The 22,537-nt window shown below is 46.1% G+C and overlaps 1 protein-coding gene across 2 annotated transcripts in view; it reads right to left on the minus strand.

Moving 5' to 3' along the window:
- The window catches only part of ATP6V1C2 (ATPase, H+ transporting, lysosomal 42kDa, V1 subunit C2), a 74,799-nt gene that overhangs the window by 42,516 nt on the left and 9,746 nt on the right, over positions 1–22,537 (minus strand). For both annotated transcript variants that reach the window (XM_011965284.1, XM_011965285.1), the window contains exon 2: positions 12,823–12,829. In XM_011965284.1, the coding sequence (XP_011820674.1) occupies positions 12,823–12,829 (7 nt within the window). The remainder of the gene's footprint in view (positions 1–12,822; positions 12,830–22,537) is intronic.

A 22,537-nucleotide genomic window follows, 5' to 3' on the forward strand; every position in this document is an offset into this window, starting at 1 on the left:
ACCGTGTTAGCCAGGATGGTCTCGATCTCCTGACCTCGTGATCCACCCGCCTCGGCCTCCCAAAGTGCTAGGATTACAGGCGTGAGCCACTGCACCCGGCTTCTTTTTTTTTTTTTTTAGGCAGGATGTCGCTCTGTCACCCAGGTAGGATGGGAATACAGTGGTGTGATCACGACTCATTGCAGCCTTGACCTCCCAAACTCAAGTGATCCTCCACCTAATTTTTAAATTTTTTTGTATAGACGAGGTCTTACTATATTGCCCAAGCTGGTCTCAAACTCCTGGACTAAAGTGATCCTCAGGCCTCAGCCTCCCAAATTGCTGAGATTACAGGCATGAATCACTGAGCCCAGCCAGACAGAGTTAAGGTCATCTTCTGATATCACCTATTATTTAGTAGAGTCGACCAAGTATCAGACATTCTATAATCATTGCCTCATTTAATCCTCACAAAAATTCCCAAAAGTTGGGTATCATCTCATTTTACTGATGGAGAAACTGAGACCCAGAGAAGTAGTTTGCCCCATCCCTTCCAACCATCCAGTCATTATGTGGACTCCAAAAATGAGGCTCTCAGCCATCAGGCCACACTGCTATCTTTACCGTCACTGTGTCCCATCCTGGGATTAAATCTCCACCAGTATGATGGCATTTCTTAGAACAGTAGCTAATAGCGTCTTACTGATTATAACCTCGGGTAGGTTACCTAACTAATCTCAGTTTCGTCTGCAAAATGTTTTCACATTTTTACAGTTTTCAGCTGTCAAATGGGGATGACACTCCTTATCTCACGGGATTCTTCATGGAGTTTGGTGCCCGATACCATTGTAAGGTATCAGAGTCTGTGAGAGACACCCTGAGATACGCTCTAGGCAACCTGGGTGGACTGTTTTGGGTTCTCTGCCCCATGATTCCTGGGTAGATTTGGCAGGAGATCAGAGGGAGGGAGAGTCTGGTTCCCTCCCAGTTCCAGTGACCTCAATCCTCTCGTCCCTGCCAGCCTAGAGGTTGTGACAATGTCTCTCCACCAGCCTGGGTTCCTGCGTGGTTCCTGTGATTCTCCTGTAGCCCACACATAACTTTGTCTCCCTATAAGGAGCTCCTCCTCAAATTATCCCGGGCATAATTTGCAAGTGGATCTTCTGTTATCTGTAGGGACCCTGACTCCATAAATTCATTTGTTCATTTGTTTAGCAAATTTCATACATCAAACAACTACTATGTGCCAAGCACTGTTCTAAAATGTCATGGACAAAACAAAGTCCCCGCTCTTTTGGAGCTCCTATTTCAGTGCTGCCAATGGTTCCTCCTTTATCCTTACGGCGGCCTGTGGGAGTTGCTGTCTCCTATCACCACATCCCTTATAATATTTTGAGTAGTTATTTGTTTACATACATCCAGCACCTACCACAGTGCCTGACTCACAGCAGCTGCTCAGCAACGTTTGATGAATGAATCAATGAATTCTGGCACCCCTACTTTTTTCTGTCCTAAGAGACCTGAGAACTCACTCATCATTTTGCTAATGACTCTTTAGTGCTCCTTGTCCTCGCCTCTATGAAGTTTTTGTTTGTTTTGTTTTGTTTGCTTTTCATTTTTGAGACAGGGTCTCACCCTGTCGCCCAGGCTGGAGTGCAGTGGTGCTATCTTGGCTCCCTGCAACCTCCACCTTCCAGGTTCAAGCGATCCTTCTGCCTCAGCCTCCTGAGTAGCTGGACTGCAGGCATCTGTCACCAAGCCCCGCTAATTTTTGTATTTTTGGTAGAGACGGGATTTCACCATGTTGCCCAGCCTGGTCTCAAACCCCTGAGTTCAAGCAATCCACCTGCCTCGGCCTCCCAAAGTGCTGAGATTACAGGCATGAGCTACCACACCTGCCCTTCTGTGAAGTCTTTAACTACATAGAAGTGTGGCCCGTAGCCATATACATGACACCAGAAATGTCTCCGAATAACATGGTCTGATGAAGCTCCACTGCTAGAAAAAACCCTTGTTCCACATACCACAAACAGTCCTGACCTAGCTGTGATCATTAACGATGGTCATCAGTGAATTGCAGTATTACTGAATCGGAAAATTTTTCTCATTGAAAGGGAACTAAGAGTCTAGATTCTGTGTTAAATGTACTTTTTTTCAGTCTACAGTTCGTTGTGAACACTTTTTCACAGGAGAAGACTGATTCCTCATTCCTTTCATTTACTGTACTGTATTTCACTTCACAGCTGTATCATAACAAATTCTCTACGATTGGACATTGGAGTTGTTGCCACTTGATATGCTATCACAATAATACATACATTTTGCTCACTTGTGCAGGTATATATAAAAAATAAGTTGTCCGGATCAGAAAGCTGAACTTTGTTAAAACATAAATAAATGTATTTTTAAAAAGAAAAATGCATTTAAAAAATGCATTTAAAAAGAAAAAATAAGTTGCTAAGACAGGAACTTCTGGAATTAAGAGTATGAACATTTAGAGTTTTAACAAGCAAGACTAAACTACCCTACACATGTACAAAGCTAGTGTACACTCACACCCCAGCGTATGAGACTGCCTGCTTCCCTAAACCCTTGCCAACATAGGTATTATGAATCTTTGTAATCTTTGCCAATCTGATATCTGAAAAATTATATCTCATTGTTGCTTTTATTTGCATTTCTTTGATCATCAGTGAGGCTGGAACATCTTTTCTCATGTTTGGGTCTATAAAAGCCTATTTTCTTCTTCTGTGAATAGCATATTCATATATTTTGCTGGTTTTTTCCTGGCTTGTTCATTTAAAAAAAGGTTTTTTTTGGTAGGGCCAGGGTCTTGCTATGTTGCCCAGGCTGGTCTTGAACTCCTGGCCTCAAGTGATTCTCCCACCTCAGCTTCCCAAAGTGCTGAGATTACAGGCATTGAGCCACCATACCCAGCCTCTTTAAAAAAAATTTTTTATTTATTGATATATATGATTTTTTAGGTGTTTTGAAGACTCCATTCTTTTTTTTTTTTTTTTTTGAGACGGAGTTTCACTCTTGTTGTCCAGGCTGGAGTACAATGGCGCGATCTTGGCTCACTGCAACCTCCGTCTCCCACGTTCAAGCGATTCTCCTGCCTCAGCCTCCCTGGTAGCTGGGATTACAGGTGCCTGCCAACACGCTCAGCTAATTTTTTGTATTTTTAGTAGAGATGGGGTTTCACCATGTTGGCCAGGATGGTGTCGAACTCCTGACCTCAGGCGATCCACCCACCTAGGCCTCCAAAAGTACTGGGATTACAGGCGTGAGCCACCATATCCGGCCAGAAGATTCCATTCTTAAGACAATGTTTTGAGCTAAGTGACATCCCCATTTTAGAGATGAAAAAAATTAAGACTTAGAGAGCTAAAGGTCACCCTACACGGTAAGCTAGTGTCGAAGCATAAATTGATCATAAATCTACACTATTCCAAGGCCCATGGAAATTAGCTCTTCCATGTTAGTCTAAAGTAAACTCTGGCAGCTTTATGTGAAATGCCAGGAAAAAAAATTTATATTAACCCATAAAAGATGGACAAACCATATTTTTAATTAAAAAAGCCACTGTAAACAATATATAAAGACCTCGATTGGGATGTTGGTTACACTGATGGATAGGACTTATTTGTCAAAACTCTCCAGCCTGTTCACTTAAGATGTGTACATTTCACTGTACGTATCTTTTACCTCGTTAAAAAAAAAAGAAAAAATTTAAGCAGATACTGCCTTAGTCAAATGACCAAAGTTAACATCAAACACATGGAAAAGACCAATGCTCTGTGCCTCCTGCGATGCACTGAGGAAAACATCACCTCTGCAGCGTTTTGCCAAAACTGCATAACCTCAGTCTAGCCATGAGGAAGCAGCACGAGTTCAAATTAAGGAGCATTTTACAAAATATCTGACCTAAACACTTAAAAAACTCAGAGCCATCAAAGTCAAAAAGGCCGGGCGCAGTGGCTCATGCCTGTAATCCCAGTACTTCGGGAGGCCAAGGCAGGTGGATCACAAGGTCAGGAGTTCGAGACCACCCAGGCCAACATGGCTAAACCCCGTCTCTACTAAAGACACAAAAATTAGCCGGGTGTGGTGGTGCATGCCTGTAATCCCAGCTACTGTAACCCTAAACCCTTCCAGGTTTAGGCCGGAAAGGTTTGAGGCTGAGGCAGGACAATTGCTTGAGCCTGGGAGGCAGAGGTTACAGTGAGCCGAGATTGTACCACTGCACTCCAGCCTGGGTAACACAGCGAGACCCTGTCTCAAAAAAAAAAGAAAAAAAAGAAAGAAAAAAGTCAAAAATTCTGTGTAAGTGTTCCCGTTTAAATAAGGCCAAAGAGACATGACAATTTATTACAGAAGACAGGAAGTCATCTCAGTTTGTACTATTATCTGAGAAAATATGCCATTTTATTTTGGTAGAAAGTGTGCTTTTTTCTTTTTTAAAAAGATGGTGTCTTGCTGTGTGGTCCAGACTGGTCTCAAACTCCTGGCCTCAAGTGATCCTCCCACCTCAGCCTTCTGAGTAGCTGAGACTACAGAAATGTGCCACTGTCCCCAGCTTCGAAAGCACACTATTGAGACAAACGGTGATATCCAAGTGAAATCTGTAGACCGAGTACCAGTACTGCATTCCTGATTTTGATCATCATACTAAGGTACATAAGAGGATGTCCTTGTTTTTAGGAAATACACCCTGAAGTTCTTAGAGGTAAATGAACATCATGTCTGCAACTTACTGTTGAAGAGTTCAGAGTTCAGAAAGAGAGAGAGAAAAGACAGAAGCAGAGACAGAAACAGAGAGAAAGCAGATGTGGTAAAAGTATACGAAAATTCTTTTCTTTTCTCTCTTTTTTTTGAGACTGAATTTCACTTTTGTTGCCCAGGCTGGAGTGCAATGGCGCAATCTCGGCTCATCGCAACTCCACCTCCTGGGTTCAAGCAATTCTCCTGCCTCAGCCTCCCGAGTAGCTGAGACTACAGGCATGCACCACCATGCCCGGCTAATTTTGTATTTTTAGTAGAGATGGGGTTTCTCCATGTTGGTCAGGCTGGTCTGGAACTCACAACCTCAGGTGATCCGCCTGCCCTGGCCTCCCAAAGCGCTGGGATTACAGGCGTGAGCCACTGCGCCTGGCTGACAATTCTTTTTATTGTCTTTCATACTTTCTGGAAATTTGAAATTGGGTCAAAATAAAGCATTTAAGCATGTAAAGCATATAACCCCACTTAAAAAACTATGTCAGCATATACCTAAATAAGAATCCTAAAAGAAAAGAAACCGAACTGTTAACACTGCCTATTATCTTCATGGATACAAGAATGGAGACCTGCAATTTCCATGAATTTATGTAATGCTATGTTTTAATTTGTTAAAAACATATTACTTTTGCAAATAGAAAATAAAAGAAACTACGGTTGGGTGCGGTCACTCATATCTGTAACCCCAGCACTTTGGAAAGCCACGGTGGGCGATCGCTTGAGGTCCAGGAGTTCCAATCCAGCCTGGCCAACATGGTGAAACCCCATCTCCACTAAAGATACAAAAACTAGCCTGGCATGCCAGTGGGCACCTGTAATCCCAGGTATTTGGGAGGCTGAGGCACGAGAATCACTTGAACCCGGGAGGCGGAAGTTACAGTGGACTAAGATTGGACCACTGCACTCCAGGATGGGTGACAGAGGGAGACTGTCTCAAAAACAAAGAAAAAAAAAAGGAAATAAGAGAAGCTGAAAATAAAGTAGTAAATGATAACAAAATAAACAATAAATAATAAAAATAAACATAGCAGCATTATTAACAATAGTCAAGGCCAGGCTCAGTGACTCACACCTGTAATCCCAGCACTTTGGGAGGCCAAGGTGAGCAGATCACTTGAGGTCAGGAGTTTGAGACCAGCCTGGTCCACATGGTGAAACCTCATCTCTACTAAAGATACAAAAATTAGCCAGGTGTGGTGGCGCACACCTGTCGTTCCAGCTACTCGGGGAGGTCGCAAACTCCATCTCAAAAACAAACAAAAAAATAATAGCTAAAAGGTGGCAGCGACCTAAGCATCCATCAATGGCTGAGTGGTTACAGAGAATGTGGTGTGTCCACACAATGCAGCACTGGCCAGCCTTAAAAGGAAGGGAATTCTGACACATGTTGTACGACATTGAAGACATTATGCTGAGTAACATAAGCCAGCCAGAAAAAGGCAAACATTATATGATTTCATTCATAGGCGGTACCTAAAATAGTCTAATTCATACAGAGGGAAAGTATGCCAGGGCCTGGTGGAGGAGGAAATGAGGAGTCACTGTTTAATGAATACAGTTTCAGTTCTTCAAGATGGAAAAAGTCCTGCGAGTGGAGGGTGGTGACGGTTGTAACAGCAGTGTGAACGTACTTAACGCCACTGAACTGTACACTTAAAAATGGTTGGCCGGGTGTGGTGGCTCATGCCTGTAATCCCAGCACTTTGGGAGGCAGAGGTAGGTGGATCACTTGAGGTCAGGAGTTCGAGACCAGCCTGGCCAACATGGTGAAACTCCATCTCTACTTAAAATACAAAAATTACCAGGGTGTTGTGGTGCAAGCCTGTAGCCCCAGCTACTTGGGAGGCTGAGGCAGGAGAATCGCTTGAATCAGGGAGGTGGAGGTTGCAGTGAGCTGAGATCGTGTCACTGCACTCCAGCCTGGGTGACAGAGTGAGACTCTGAAAAAAAAGAGATTAAAAAGCTAACAAATAGGCTGGGCACAGTGGCTCATGCCTATAATCCCTGCACTTTGGGAAGTTGAGGTGGGTGGATCACCTGAGGTCAGGAGTTCGAGACCAGCCGGGCCAACATGGTGAAACCCCATCTCTCCTAAAAATACAAAAAAAATTAGCTGGGTGTGGTGGCAGGCACCCAGATACTCAGGAGGCTGAGGCAGGAGAATCGCTTGAACCCAGGAGGCGAGGTTGCAATGAACTGAGATTGTGCCATTGTACCCTAGCCGGGGCAACAAGAATGAAATTCTGTCTCAGAAAAAAAAAATAGAAAGAAATAAACAAATGGTAATAAATGATAAAAATACATTTTAAAGTAATAAACCCATATTCTTAAAAATTGGCCAGGTGTGATGGCTCATGCTTGTAATCCCAGCACTTCGGGAGGCTGAGGCGGGCAGATCACGAGGTCAAGAGATCGAGACCATCCTGGCCAACATAGTGAAACCCTGTCTCTACTAAAAATACAAAAAAATTAGCTGGGCATGGTGGCGCACACCTGTAGTCCCAGCTACTCTGGAGGCTGAGGCAGGAGAATCGCTTGAACCCAGGAGGCGGAGGTTGCAGTGAGATGAGATCATGCCACTGCACTCCAGCCTGGCGACAGAGAGAGACTCCGTCTAAAAAAAAACCATCAAGCATGGTGACAATTATTGTAACAGGGAGACCCGTTTATGTAGTTCAAGTGTCAGATACTAGAATTTCCCCAAGTTAAACATCTGCAGTATTAAAGGTGAGGAGGCCTGGCCAAATGCTTGCCTATAGGTTCATAGAAGAACATCAACAAATAGCCCACAAGCGTGAGGAAGAAAGCTCAACCTCACTGCACAGGAATATCATTTACACCAATTAGTTCAGTGTATTAAGAAAACTCCTAATACAGCATTGGCAGTCCTTGGGGAAACAGGAGCATCAATGCGCTGTTGAGATGAGGTATTGATTGGTACCACCCTACTAGAGAGTAATTTTAGAGTATCTGTCAAACATGTAGAGGCAAGGATTGGTTCTGGTGAAAACCAGAAAACCTCCTAGACAAATTCTAAAAAAGCCGTATTCTTTTCTTCAAGACAGGGTCGCACTGTCACCCAGGCTGCAGTGCAATGGTGTTACACGGCCCACTGCAGCCTCAAATTCCTGTGCTCGAGGGATCCTCCTACCTTAGCCTCCCAGGTAGCTGGGACTACAGGCACACACCACCATGCTTGGCTAAATTTTATTTATTTATTTATTTATTTATTTATTTATTTATTTATTTAGAGACAGAATCTCGCTCTGTTGCCCAGGCTAGGGTGCAGTGGTGCAATCTTGGCTCACTGCAACCTCCACCTCCTGGGTTCCAGGTATTCTCCTGCCTCAGCCTCCCGAGATAGGTGCCTGTCATCATGCCTGGCTAATTTTTGTATTTTTAGTAGAGATGGGGTTTTACCATGTTAGCCAGGCTGGTCTTGAACTCCTGACCTCAAGTGATCCACCCGCCTCGGCCTCCCAAACTGCTGGGATTACAGGCATGAGCCACCATGCCCGGCCTAATTTATTATTATTATTTGTACAGATAGGGCATCCCTATGGTGCCTAAGCTAGTTTCCAACTACTGGGCTCAAGCCATCCTTCTGCCTCGGCCTCCCTAGTGCTGGGATTACAGGTGTGAGCCATTGAACTTCTAGAAATTTATTCTTCTGCCATACTGGCTCATGTGCTACAAACACCATATTTTGTGGCAGAATGGTTTGTAATTACAAAAGACAGGAAACCATTTCAATATTTATCAATAAGGGACCCATCTGATATAATGAACCACCAAGAAGTCTCTAAAAAAGAATGTGATCAGGTGTGGTGGCTCACACCTGTAATCTCAGCACTTTGGGAGGCCAAGACAGGAGGATCACTTGAGCCCAGGAGTTCGAGATCAGCTTGAGCAACATAGTGAGACCCTGTATCTACAATAAATAAATAAATAAATAAATATTAGCCATGGGTAGTGGGGTGTGCCTGTAGTCCCAGCAACTCAGGAGGGTGAGGCAGGTTGCAGTGAGGAGTGATTGAATCACTGCACTCCAGTCTGGGCAACAGAGCAAGACCCTGTTTCAAAAAACAAAAAGTCAATCATGGTAATTCAAATAGAAAAGCAATGAGTAAATAAAGAAGGAAGACAAGGGCATGCTACTCAGGCCCAGCCCCTTACCTTGATAGTCATCTGGGGAATCCCCAAGGGAAGAAATTGAGTAAGCTGGGGGTGGGAGGAGTGGGGGGCATTGCCCAGGTGTGAGGCAGGGCAGGTAGGGACTGCAGGTCTTTGGGTGCTGGGCAGGCAGTCTCCAGACACAGGCAAGCTGTGGTGGGGGATCAGGTGAGAAGAGGCCGCCCAGGAGTTTCACAAGTCTGCCTGTGGCAGGTCTGTACTGAACATGCCCTTTCCTTCCTTTCCACAAAGACTACAGGGGCACCTCTTAGCCCTGCTGATTTCTAAACCCTGGGCCCCAAGGCGTTCAGGGGCGGTAGAATGGCCCTGGGGTAGAGGATGGCTGAAGGGCTTCGATCTCAACGGTGAGCGGGGCTCCTGAGATCTGTCTTCTCTTCTTCTGCACCCACAGCCAGGACATTCCTGCCATGCAGGGCCCCCGGGACTCTTCCAGTCCGGGGGTATGGGGAGAGGAGCAGCCGGCGGGTGCCCAGAAGCCTTGCACCCCAGCAGGAGGGCTGGAATCAGGGTGAATACTTGAGGCCACAGATCACAGGGCCCAGCAGAGGAGATTCTTAAGTGGCCTTAAGACACAGCGTCTCCAGGGGCTCTGCCCTGCAAACTGCACAGGCCGCTCCCTTCTTTGTAGAAAGAAGGGTTGGGTCTCCCACCTCCAGCTCTCCGGCTGAGGAGCAGTGGATACAGGTTCTGAGGATCCTGAGGGCAAGTCTATGCAACACCAAAGAGAAAGCTTTCCGCCTCCCTGGATTTTCTGGAATAATTCTGGCAAACGCAGGATAGAGTTGTTTGGTTGTCAGAAATTACCCAGAAAGGCTGGCGTGGTGACTCACGCCTGTACTCCCAGCACTTTGGGAGGCCGAGGTGGGCTGATCACCTGAGGTCAGGAGTTGGAGACTAGACTGGCCAACATGGCCAAACCCTGTCTCTACTAAAAATACAAAAATTAGCTGGGTGTGGTGGTGTGTGCCTGTAATCCCAGCTACTCGGGAGGCTGAGGCAGGAGAACCGCTTGAGCCCGGGAGGCGGAGGTTGCAGTGAGCCGAGAACGCGCCACTTCACTCCAGCCTAAGCCACAGGGCGAGACTCCACGGAAGGAAGGAAGGAAGGAGAGAGGGAAGGAAGGAGGGAAGGAGGGAGGGAGGAACACAGATGCCCGGGAAGAGTGCAACCAGGTTACAGGGCAGGGTCGGAGGGAGGGCATCTGGCAGCTTCTCTTTGCCCTCAGAAAAGCACTAAGGATTTATATCTGAATGCTCCACACACAAAGCCAAGGCCCCTAGAGCTGAGGAAATGGAGTGCACAGAGACCCAGAAGCTTGGCCCAGATCACTTCACTGGTGGCCACAATGTCAGCTGGTCCTGACCCCCAGCCTTCCCCTAAAGCCAGTATCCATCCGTGAAAGCAGGTACTAGCATGCCCGCTCCGGATAACCCAAAACCCCAGGCCTGCCAGTGCCCAGCCACTGTCAGGGTACCTTGATGAGACGGGCCACCTGCCCTGGCCTCTCCCCTGCAGCCACACAGGGGGTGCCCCACACACCTGAGAGGGGAGGCCCAGAAACTTCCAGGGGGAGCCTGTTCCCTGCCTACCCTGGTGACTCAGGAGCCCCTGGGCACCTCACCCCATCCTTTGTCTCTCTACTTCCTCCTCCACCAAGGGACAATGAAATCGACATGCCCTGCAGCAAAGTCACCAGGAAAATGTGACTCCACAGCAATTAAGTGATTTTCTTTTCACAAAAAACAAAGGTCCAGTGAGGCTCACTAGGAGGCTCCCCCTGGGGACTCTGGCCACAGACACACCATGCTTTAAATTCCAACCTGGCTTCACAGAAACTGGAGGTTTAAATCAGGAGCCCATCTTTAGCTCTTCAGAAGGACTCCCCTCCGCATACAGTTTGTAGAACCACCCAGCAAAGTTACTCTTGTCACTAAGAACAGAATTCTCGTTGGCCAAGCTGGCATCATAGAGTGATTTACCCACATGCGGCCCAGATAGTAATGCTCTACCCTCTTCAAAAAGCCAATTTCAGCTGGGTGCGGTGGCTCACGCCTGTAATCCCAGCACTTTGGGAGGCCGAGGCGGGTGGATCACCTGAGGTTGGGAGTTCGAGACCATCCTGGCCAACGTGGTGAAACTCCATCTCTACTAAAAATACAAAAATTAGCCGGGCCTGGTGGCGCAATACTATAATCCCAGCTACTTGGGAGGCTGAGGCAGTAGAATCACTTGAACCCGGGAGGCAGAGTTTGCAGTGAGCCGACATAGCGCCACTGCACTCCAGCCTGGGCAACAGAGTGAGATTTGGTCTCAAAAAATGAAAAAGAAAGTTTTCCCATTGGAAGGAACAGGCAAGGAGGACCCAAACTCAGCTCCCAGAGGTGTCGCTGAAATCCCCTGGGGCCTACAGTCTTTTAGGAATCACTGGGCAATCCCCCAAGCATGTGGGATAGAAAGAAACATCACACATTGAAGTTCTGGAGACTATGCCAAAAAGTCAATCCACCAAGCTGCTCAGTCACTGAGAACAATTGCAGGTCCCGTGCTGGTGGAGCAGAGTTCCAGAACACACAATGTGAAGGGCTTCCCCTGGAGTTGTGCAAGCTGCAGCCCAGCCCAGAGGATGCAGGAGCCAAGGCCAGGAACAGCCCAGTCACACAAATAGGAGTACAATGGCTAGAGCTCTTGAAAATATGTTTACTCTCACTGGAAATCCAAGAAATGCACATTAAAACAATCACACATCATCCTGCCGGGCACTTAACAGATGGGGTATGATAAAAGGGCACTTCTTGTAACTTTATTGGAAAACAAGTTAGTAGTATGTACAAACAGCTTTCAATATGCCTATGTCCATTATACCAGTAATTCCACTTTTGGGCATGCAACTTTTTTTTTTTTTTTGAGATGGAGTCTCGCTCTGTCGCTCAGGCTAGAGTGCAGAGGTGTGATCTCGGCTCACTGCAGCCTCTGCCTCCTGGATTTAAGTGATTCTCCTGCCTCAGCCTCCCAAGTAGCTTCGATTACAGGTGCCTACCACCATGCCCGGCTAATTTTTTGTATTTTTAGCACAGATGAGGTTTCACCATGTTGGCCAGGATGGTCTTGAACTCCTAACCTCAACTGATCCGCCCGCCTCAGCCTCCTAAACTGCTGGGATTACAGGTATGAGCCACTGTGCCCAGCCATTGGTAAGGTTTTATTTAAACATCTTCATGCAACTTTAAAATAATCAAAAATTTACACAAAGAGTTATGCAAGGATATTAATTACAAAATTAATACCCCAAAAAGGCAACGATAACTTATACAGTGGGCTTTAATAGTGGGCTGTGGAATGCAGAGAATTAAAACGGGGTCACCTAGAGGGACTGGGTTGGCTGGCAGTCTGGAGAAGTCTTCTGGGTGAGCAATCTTCTGGGATTGGGTCAATAAGAAGAAGCCTGCCCTGCTAAGCTGGGGTGGTGGGTGGGAGGTCTTTCAGGCATAGGACCAAGGCAGGATGGAGCCAGAGTGGCTGGAAAGGAGTACCCTGGCACCTGACCTGCTAGGGGTCTGGAAGCAAGGGTCGCAAGTAAGAATTTTACATTGAGGGCACAGAAAAGTCACGGAGGGTTTCATGCAGGAGAGCCATGTGATACAGTGCCTTTATTTATTTATTTATTTTTGAGACGGAGCTTTGCTCTTATTGCCCAGGCTAGAGTGCCATGGCGCGATCTCAGCTCACTGCAACTCTCCCAGGTTCAAGCGATTCTCCTGCCTCAGCCTCCCGAGTAGCTGGGATTACAGGCAAGTGCCATCACACCCGGCTAATTTTTTCTATTTTTAGTAGAGATGGGGTTTCTCCATGGTAGTCAGGCTGGTCTCCAACTTCCAACCTCAGGTGATCTGTGATACGGTACTTTTAAAAAGATCACTCTGGTTGCTGTGGGGTGAATGAATGAAAGGGAAACCGGGAGACAACTGAGTCTGTTGCAAAAGCAGAGGAACGCAATGAGGTGGCTTCGATGGACATGCTGAGAAGTGGGTGGATACCGGACAGATTTTGGAGGTGGAGCCCACAGGACTCGGTCCTTACTGGCATCTCCTGTGGAGGGCTGGACAGGGAGGTGGTGCCCAGACTGTCTGCTTGAGCACCAGGAGCTTAAGTTTCTGGAGCCTTTGACTGAGATGGGAATGAACCCTAGGCAGAAGGCTGCACAAATGGAAGCTATCTGTTGAGAATTATACCAACTTTGGACATGAAGCTAATGGAAAAAGAACATCCAAAAAGGACCATGGAAGGTTGCCCCTGAAGCTCGTGAAAATAAGGAACGTCCAAATGGCTGCCATTTACCGGGGCTGTGATGAGCACCAACACGGTGTTAAGTGAAAAAAGCCTTGCTGAGATCTGGGGAACAATGGAGCCATGGGTCCCTGAAGGACTGGGGCAGGGTCCAAGATGGAAATGCCTTACATTAAATTTAACCTCCAAAGAACGATTTCGGAATTTCACAACATTGCCTCGAGCTGACCCTTACTCCCACATGTTGTACCTAAAGTGGCCAGCCAACATTCCTTCCTCCCCTGCTGGCTGGACTTCTGGTTTGATAAGAGCTGCTGGGAGCTGGGGGAAGCCTGGCAGATACTGGAGACTATCCCAGCTGGGCCTAAACTGAAAATCAAGGCGGGGGAGGCAAAGGAGAGCTCCTGCCACCTGTGAGGGGCCTACGACAGAGCAAGGGCAGACTAGGGAGTCAGGATGACCAGGCGAAGGCCCAACACTAGGCAGCTACATGATCTAACACAAATGACTTAACTCTTCAAACAACAATATTCTCATTTATCAGTCAATGGCAGTTACCAAAATAGAGACGTGACAAACCATCAGGCAGCATGGAAGTATATTCAAGACAATATACTGCACACAGACGCGCTAGAGAGGAACAAAGGGGCAGCCTTCGAGGAGTTGTAACTGTCATAGATGGCAAGGCGTGGGGGCCTATGCCTGTAATCTCGGCATTTTGGGAGGCCAAGGCAGGATCACTTGAGGTCAGGAGTTCGAGACCAGCCTGGCCAATGTGGCAAAACCCTACCACTACTAAAAATACAAAAAATAGCTGGGCCTGGTGGCGGGTGCCTGTAGTCCCAGCTACTCAGGAGGCTGAGGCAGGAGAATCGCTTGAACCCGGAAGGCAAAGGTTGCAGTGAGCCGAGAGAGATTGCGCCACTTCACTCCAGCCTGGGCGACAGAGTGAGACTGTGTCTCCAAAAACAAACAAAGAAACTGTCGTAGATCTTTCTGCATCCCGTAAGGGCAGCAAAGCGCCTAAAGTATAAAAACATGAAATAGCAAATATGACATTCACTGATAGTGTTGCTCCAATAGACATTTATCAGTACTGTGCAATGAAAACAAGAGAACACACCCATTTCAGATACCCATGAAACACTTAAAAAAATAGGCAATAGATTAGGTCACAAAGAAAATTGCAAATTCCCAAAGGTCAAAATAGCACCTAATTCATTTTCTTTCTTTTCTTTTTCTTTCTTTTTTTTTTTTTTTTTTTTTTTTTTTGAGACAGAGTCTCACTTGTCCAGGCTGGAGTACAGTGGCACAATCTCTGCTCACTACACCTCCCAGGTTCAAGTGATGCTCCAGCCTCAGCCTCCCTAGTAACTGGGATTACAGGCACCCACCACCACACCTGGCTAATTTTTTTGTTTTGTTTTGTTTTGTTGGTAATTTTAGTAGAGACGGGGTTTTGCCCTGTTGGCCAGGCTGGTCTTGAACTCCTGGCCTCAAGTGATCCTCCCACCTCGGACTCCCAAAGTGCTGGGATTACAGGCATGAGCCACCACGGCTGGCCAACCTAATTCATTTTCTAACAAGGCAACAGAATTAGAAATGAAAAACAAAAGCAAATAAAAGAATTTAAAATTTGCAGAATTGACTGAGGATGGTGGTTCATGCCTGTAAACCCAGCACTTTGGGAGGCCAAGGTGGGAGGATTCCTTGAGCCCAGTAGTTCAAGACTAGTCTGGGCAACATACTGAAACCCTCATCTCTACAAAAAATATAAAATATTAGTTGTACATGGTGGTGTTCACCTGTAATCCCAGCTACTCAGGAGGTTGAGGCAGGAGGGTAGCTTGAGCCCAGGAGTTCGAGCTTGTCAAAAGAAAAAATGATAATAAAAAATAAAAATTAAAAAAGCACAAAATCTAGGAAAAAAATAATGAAAACATGACATACCAAAATTTAAATTATAAAACACTCAGAGAAAACGTCATTGCTGTTAGCATTACAGAACTAAACAAAAAATAAATAAATGAACTAAGCATGTAACTAAGCATGTTTTACAGAAAAGGGCAAGAAAATAAACCCAAATAAAGTAAGAGGAGGGAAAATAAGATATAGAAGTTAAACTATCAGAAATCAGAAAAATTATAAAATTGATCAATGTATTAAAAAGTTGTTTCTCTTAAAAGCAAAATAGGTAAACTACTGGGTAGCCTAATCAAAGAAAATGCAAACACTAAAAAATGGGGGATGCATAAATACAATATATATAGGTAGACTCTATTCAAATAACTTGAAAGAGCTCATGAAACTAATGATTTTCTAGCAAAATGCAATTTGCCAATTTACTCCTCCTCCAAAGAGAAAACCAACAGGGCAATAGTACTGAAAAATTTTGTGAATATTATTAAAGAACTACTCCTAAAAACGTACCTGGTCCAAACATGTGATAACGACATATTTTAAACCTTCCAGAAACAGGCATAGTGGCACACTCCTGTAGTCTCAGCTACTTGGGAGGCTGAGGCAGGAGGATGGCTTGAGCCCAGGAGTTCAAGGCTGCAGTGAGCTGTGATCATGCCACTGACTCCAGCATGGGTGACAGAGCAAGATCCTTTCTCAAAAAAAAAAAGAGAAAAAAACCCAAAACCAAACCAAAAAAGACCAGGAGATCTGTCCAAATTTGATGATCCTTCTCTAGAGCTCTAGCCCAAAGCTGTGCAATAGGAATATAATTCAAGCCACATGGGTAATTAAAAAATGTCTAGGGCTGGGCGCAGCAGTTCACACCTGTAATCCCAGCACTTGGGGAGGCCGAGGGGGGCAGATCACATGAGGACAGGGGTTCAAGACCAGCCTGGCCAACATGGTGAAACCTCATCTCTACTAAAAATACAAAAATTAGCTGGGCCTGGTGGCGCACACCTGTCATCCCAGCTACTTGGGAGGCTGAGGCAGGAGATTCGTTTGAACCCAGGAGGTGAAGGTAGCAGTCAGCCGAGATCATGCCACTGCACTCCAGCCTGAGTGACAGACCGAGACTCCGTCTCAAAAAAAGAAAAAAAAAGGTCTACTCACCACATTTACAAAAGTAAAAACAGGTTAAATTAACTTTAATAAGAGATTTTATTTAAGTCAAAATACATATTTTTTCTTTTTTTTAAACAGGGTCTCACTCTGTTGCCCAGGCTGGAGTGCAATGGCTCGATCACGGCTCACTGCAGCCTTAACCACTTGGGCTCAGGGTATCCTCCCACCACAGCCTCCTGAGTAGTGGGGAGTACAGTCGCACCCCAGCACACCTGGCTAATTTTTTTTATTATTTGTAGAGACGAGGTCTTGCTATTTTACCCAGGCTCAGTAAGCCATCTTTAAATGTCTAGATTTATAAATACTATTAAGTGTTTTCGTAAGTAACAATGATTAATAGTACAATCTGGGAGGAGGGTGGAATGGAAGAGAAAAAGGCCATTTTCTGGTTAGTTCTGCCGATGATACGAGTTGGAAGCATCTGGAAGCACTGTGGAAAGCTCAGGGCACAGAGTCCCCCAGGGCAGACAGGCCCAGACAGGCAGACCAATAATGGCAAGTTGATGGATCTGGAGTGTATTCGCTCCTCTGCCACCCCCGCCCACCTTTGTATTTCTAGGAGCTTCTCTCTGGGCCTGTTTTCTCATTTGGAACTCTACAGGTTAGATAAGATCTCTAACGGGCTGCCCAGCTCTTACAACCCAGGATGCTTCCCTCTATTCACACCGTCAGTCCCCAGGGCCTCCGTGTTACAAGTGCTAGGGATCTAATCGTAAGCAGAAGACAGGGAAGAAAAATATGACCAAATAATCCCACAAGAGGACGTCAAAATCCACTGTGGCAAGTGCCATGAAGGAGGGGAGCACCAGGTGTGTTAGGACAGGGTAATTCTGTGGGCATGATGACAGAGGGTGTGGGAAGAGGTGGGGAAGAGAGTCTCTGGGAGTTGGGGAGGAGGAAGAGGGCTCAGCAGGGGCAGATGGGAGGAAGGGGGGTGGAAAAGGCTTGGAACAGCCGCCATGGAAAGTGGGAGTCCAGCAGACACACACAGTAGGGCTGCCCAGCAGCTTAGAGCAACCCACTATGCACGCAGCATACAGAGACATGCAACCACGGTCTATTCACTGAATCCCGCGAAATGCCACATAGGTCATTTCAATCTGACATTCTTCCATCAGCAGAGAAGAAAAGACTAGATGCTTTTCACAATTCTAGTTTACTTCTCTTTAGAATGCCCTTACAAGAACTGACTCACACGTATCACTAAGCAGACATCCACACTCAGCTATGCAATCTTTGATCAGCCAACCCTCGGTCAGCTCCATGGAACCACGTGGGTAAAGAAAAAGCCAGCAGCTATTCCATAGACAGGGGAAGCACTCGGGGGCAAGCGATGGTCACCAAGCACCACAGCACCCAGGAGGTCCCGCTGACCACCGCAGCGCCTGGGAAATGCACTCTGTCAATCAACACCGCAAAACAGGCTCAGATACTGTGAAGCACTCAAACATTTTTTAAAACAGGAAGACAGGTTTTTTTTTTTTTTTTTTTTTAAACGATAATAGCATTTGGTTTTTCAAATATTCATGAATGATAGGGCAAATAGAGAATACATTAACAAAGGCAGTATGAAGGAATAAATTAAAAAAAAAAAGAGAAAGCTCTCGTAAGCAAAAGCTGCCTTCCAGCTACATGGAAAAACACTCCAGTGCCCTAAGTAAATAAATAATAAAAGGATATGGAAACAATACACCCTGAAAACACTTGTGCCTTCTCTGTTCTCCTGGGCAGAAGCAGCGCTGACAGGTTTGTGCTACCGAGGTTACAGACCCAGCTAGCATGTATTTACCCAATAACACTTTTCAAAGAACCAGAGAGGACATTTCAAAGAACTGACGCCATTTCTCTAGATTTATTAGTATATATATCCCTTTTTTTTTTTTTACCCCAAGCTCTAGTACCAACTCCCAACACAGGACACCCTGACCCCTGGACTAGAAAAAAGCTAAGATTCGAATTTTGACGTGCTCAGACCACACCATTTTCCTTCCCCCTGAGAGGAAGGCTCTGAAGAATATCCACAAGGAAAACTACAACAATGCACAGTGATTTTTCATTTTTGCCACACCTAGTCCTTGTTGTTCGGAAAACACTTAAATTTGCACAGGTTCTATCTGTTTCACGATTATAGCCACAGTCTTGCCCGTTTACGTATTTTCATTTCTTTTTGTCTTTTCTTTTTTTTTTTTTGGAGACAGTCTTGCTCTGTCGCCCAGACTGGAATGAAGTGGCTCGATCTCGGCTCACTGCAACCTCCACCTCCTGGGTTCAAGCGATTCTCCTGCCTCAGCCTCCCCAGTAGCTGGGACTATAGGCGCCCACCACCAGGCCCAGCTAATTTTTGTATTTTTAGTAGAGATGGGGTTTCACCATGTTGACCAGGATGGTCTTGAACTCTTGACCTCAGGTGATCCGCCAGCCTCGGCCTCCCAAAGTGCTGGGATTACAGGCGTGAGCCACCATGCCCAGCCTTCGTTTCTTTTTCTTAAACATATGCTATACTACCATTAAAAGCAATTTGTACAACAAGTATGTACAGAACAAAACACTAATATACTTACTGGGAAAACAGAGCAAACAGACAAAAAAGAAACTAAAGTGGGGCTGGGCATGGTGGCTCACGCCTGTAATCCCAGCACTTTGGGAGGCCAAGGCGGGCGGATCACCTGAGGTCAGGAGTTAGAGACCAGCCTGGCCAACATGGTAAAACCCTGTCTCTACTAACAAAATACAAAAATTATCTGGGCTTGGTAGCGGGTGCCTATAATCCCAGCTATTTGGGAGGCTGAGGCAGGAGAATCATTTGAACCCAGGAGGCGGAGGTTGCAGTGAGCCAAGATCACGCCACTGCACTCCAGCCTGGGCAATAGAGCGAGACTCTGTCAAAAAGAAAGAAAGAGAGAGAAAGAGACAAAGAGAGAGAGGGAGAGAGGGACAGAGGGAGAGAGGGAGGGGGAAGGGAGGGAGAGAAGGAGGGAGGGAGGGAAAGCGAAAGAAAGCAAAAAAAGCAAAAAAGCAAGAAACTAAAAGGGAAACAATAACAATCCAGGCTCACAGAATTTCAGAGCTAAAGGGGTTTTAGTGAATAAGAGGTTAAAAGACTCGCACTAGGGCAGAAAATTGGTAGCAAAGACAGCTCTAGAACTGCTGCAGCAGGCAGGGAACTAGTCACACTTTTTTTTTTCTTTTCTTCTGGAGACAGGTTCTCACTCTGTTGCTCAGGCTGGAGTGCAGTGGTGTGGTCCCTGCTCACTGCAGCCTCGACCTCCTGGGCTCAAGCGATTCTCCCACCTCAACGTCCCAAGTGCAGGGGCTATAGGCACGCATCACCACGCCTGGCTAAATTCTGTATTTTTTGTAGAGATGGAGTTTCACCATGTTGCCCAGGCTGGTCTTGAACTCCTGGGCTCAAGTGATCCACCCATCTCAGCCTCCCAAAGTGCTGGGATTACCGGCATGAGCTACCGCGGCTGGCCCAATTCACACTTCTTAAGCCAACCTTCCTGCATGTGACCAGTCTCCTGCTGTAGTTTGTCCCTGCTGCCCGAGAAAACCTAAGACATTCACCAGCCTAGGGCAGCGGGCTGCTCTCGATGGCATCTGTTACAGGCCTTTCTTAGGTTTAGCATTATTTGATTATGCGATGTGATTATTTTATTAATATGTGTCTTCTCAGCTAGGCCATAAGTTGCACAAGGCCGGTCATACCTCCCTGTGGTACAGAGAAGCCTAAGAAGGCAGTCAACATTTCCAGATCAAGTCACTTTTTCTGGAATATTAACTTTTATCGGACAGGCCCTGGGATTTGATAATACTTGATTTAGCATGATTTTACTTCCCTTCATTCGTCTGAGAGCAGACAGATTCTATGAATGAGACAGCCAAAGGTTAGTTTTCTTTCTCAAAGACTGTGAATGGTGGCTAGGTGTGGTGACTCATGCTTGTAATTCCAGCACTTTGGGAGGCCAAGGTGGGAGGATTGCTGGAGCCCAGGAGTTCGAGACCAGCCTGGGAGATATAGTGAGACCTTGTCTCTACAAAAAATTTAAAAATTAGCTGGGCATGGTGTTGTGCACCTGTGGTCACAGCTACTTGAGAGGCTGAGGCGGGAGGATCGCTTAAGCCTGAGAGGTGGAGGCTGCAGTGAACCTTGATGGTGCTATTGCACTCCAGGCTGGGTGACAGAGCAACATCCTGTCTCATGAAAAAAAAAAAAAATTGTTGGCAGGGCGCAATGGCTCACGCCTGTAATCCCAGCACTTTGGGAGGCCAAGGTGGGCGGACCACCTGAGGTCGGGAGTTCGAGACCAGCCTGACCAATGTGGAGAGATCCCGTCTCTACTAAAAAATACAAAATTAGCCGGGAATGGTGGTGCATGCCTGTAATCCCAGCTACTCGGGAGGCTGAGGCAGGAGAATCACTTTAACTCAAGAGGTGGAGTTTGCAATAAGCCAAGATCGTGCCATTGCACTCCAGCCTGGGCAACGTGAGCGAAACTCCATCTCAAAAAAAGAAAAAAAGAAGGTTTACACCTATGTATTATCTTGTTTCAAAAAAAAAAGAACAAAAAACACTGTGAACAGCAAACTGCTTGGTGACCTGTAAGTTAGTCCAACATCCCATACAAAGCAAAATGTCACTAACAAAGGCATCCTATTATTCTTAGGCAATTAGAAGGCAAAGAGCAACAGGACACAGAGAACCCAATTTTTGGCCCATGGCACTAATCTGCAAACTAGAAATCCTCAAAGTGGCTGGGCACAGTGGTTCACACCTGTAATCCCAAAACTTTGGGAGGCTGAGGCTGGAGGATCACTTGAAGTCAGGAGTTAAGAGACCAGCCTGCCCAACATGGTGAAACTCCACCTCTACTAAAAATATAAAAATTAGCCAGGCCTGGTGGCACGCGTCTGTAATCTCAGCTACTTGGAAGGCTGAGGCAGGAGAATCGCTTGAGCCCAGGAATCAGAGGTTGCAGTGAGCTAAGATTGTGCCACTGTACTCCAGCTGGGGCGACAGAGCAAGACTCTATCTTAAGAAAAAAGAAATCCTCAAAGTATGTTCACTAGAATTCCTAATTCCATACAGTTCATCAAACAAGGCAGTAGCAGCCATCTCACCATTCCACTAAGAAGAAACGATCAAGTCCATGGGCCCTAAAAACCTGAAAGTTTCACAAATGTTAAGGGTTAGAGGAAAAAGAAAAGGAATCCCTGAAACCCTTTAAGGAAGCAGTCAGAGCGCTGTGTCCCAGCACTGCAGCCCAGAAGGCCACCACCCAGCCCTTGGGGAATGCCGCCTTCATCTACCCGACAGCCAGGGTCTCGATCTGTCACCCAGGCTGGAGGGCAGTGGCACGATCACAGCTCAGTTCAGCCTCGACCTCCTGGGCTCAAGCAATCCTCCCACCTCAGCCTCCCAAGTAGCTGGGACTCCAGGTGCACCACCACACCCAGCTAGTATTTTTTACTTTTTGTAGAGACAGGGTCTCACTAGGTTGCCCAAGTTCTTCTCAAACTCTTGGGCTCAAGTGTTCCTCCTGCCTTGGCCTCCCAAAGTGCTGGGATTACAAGTGTGAGCCATTGTGCTTGGCCTGATCTTACTGCTATTACTACATTATCCAGAAATTATATTTATGTGTTAAGAAAATTAGATGTACACACTGTAAGCACAATATAATAATAGTTATATTTGGATGCCATAATAATGGGTGATTTATATTTTCTTTTTCATGCTATTCTATGATCTATAAATGCTTTCCAATGAATCACTTGAGGTCAGGCGTTTGAGACCAGCCTGGCCAACATGGTGAAACACCATCTCTACTAAAAACACAAAAATTAGCTGGGCTTGTTGGCATGTACCTGTAATCCCAGCTACTTGTGAGGTTGAGGCAGGAGATTGCTTGAACTTGGGAGGCAGAGGCTGTAGTGAGCCCAGATCGTGCTACTGCACTCCAGCCTGGCTGACAGAATGAGAATCTATCTCAAAAAAAAAAAAAAAAAAAAAAATCCCTGTTATTCATATGATGTCAAGAACTGGACTGTGGTGAGGCGGTTTAAACAGCTCTAGGGAGAGTCAAGGAGCTCTGAACTAAGGCAAAGGCCCTGGGGATAAAGAAGCAATGGACTTGAGACATACCAGGGGTAGAATCCAGGAAACAGGACCATCCTGGAGAAATCTGTACTTCCTAGAAAGCTTTTTTTAAAAAAA

The sequence above is a fragment of the Mandrillus leucophaeus genome, unplaced genomic scaffold, assembly GCF_000951045.1.
Source record: "Mandrillus leucophaeus isolate KB7577 unplaced genomic scaffold, Mleu.le_1.0 Scaffold72, whole genome shotgun sequence".
NCBI classification, from domain to species: Eukaryota; Metazoa; Chordata; class Mammalia; order Primates; family Cercopithecidae; genus Mandrillus; species Mandrillus leucophaeus.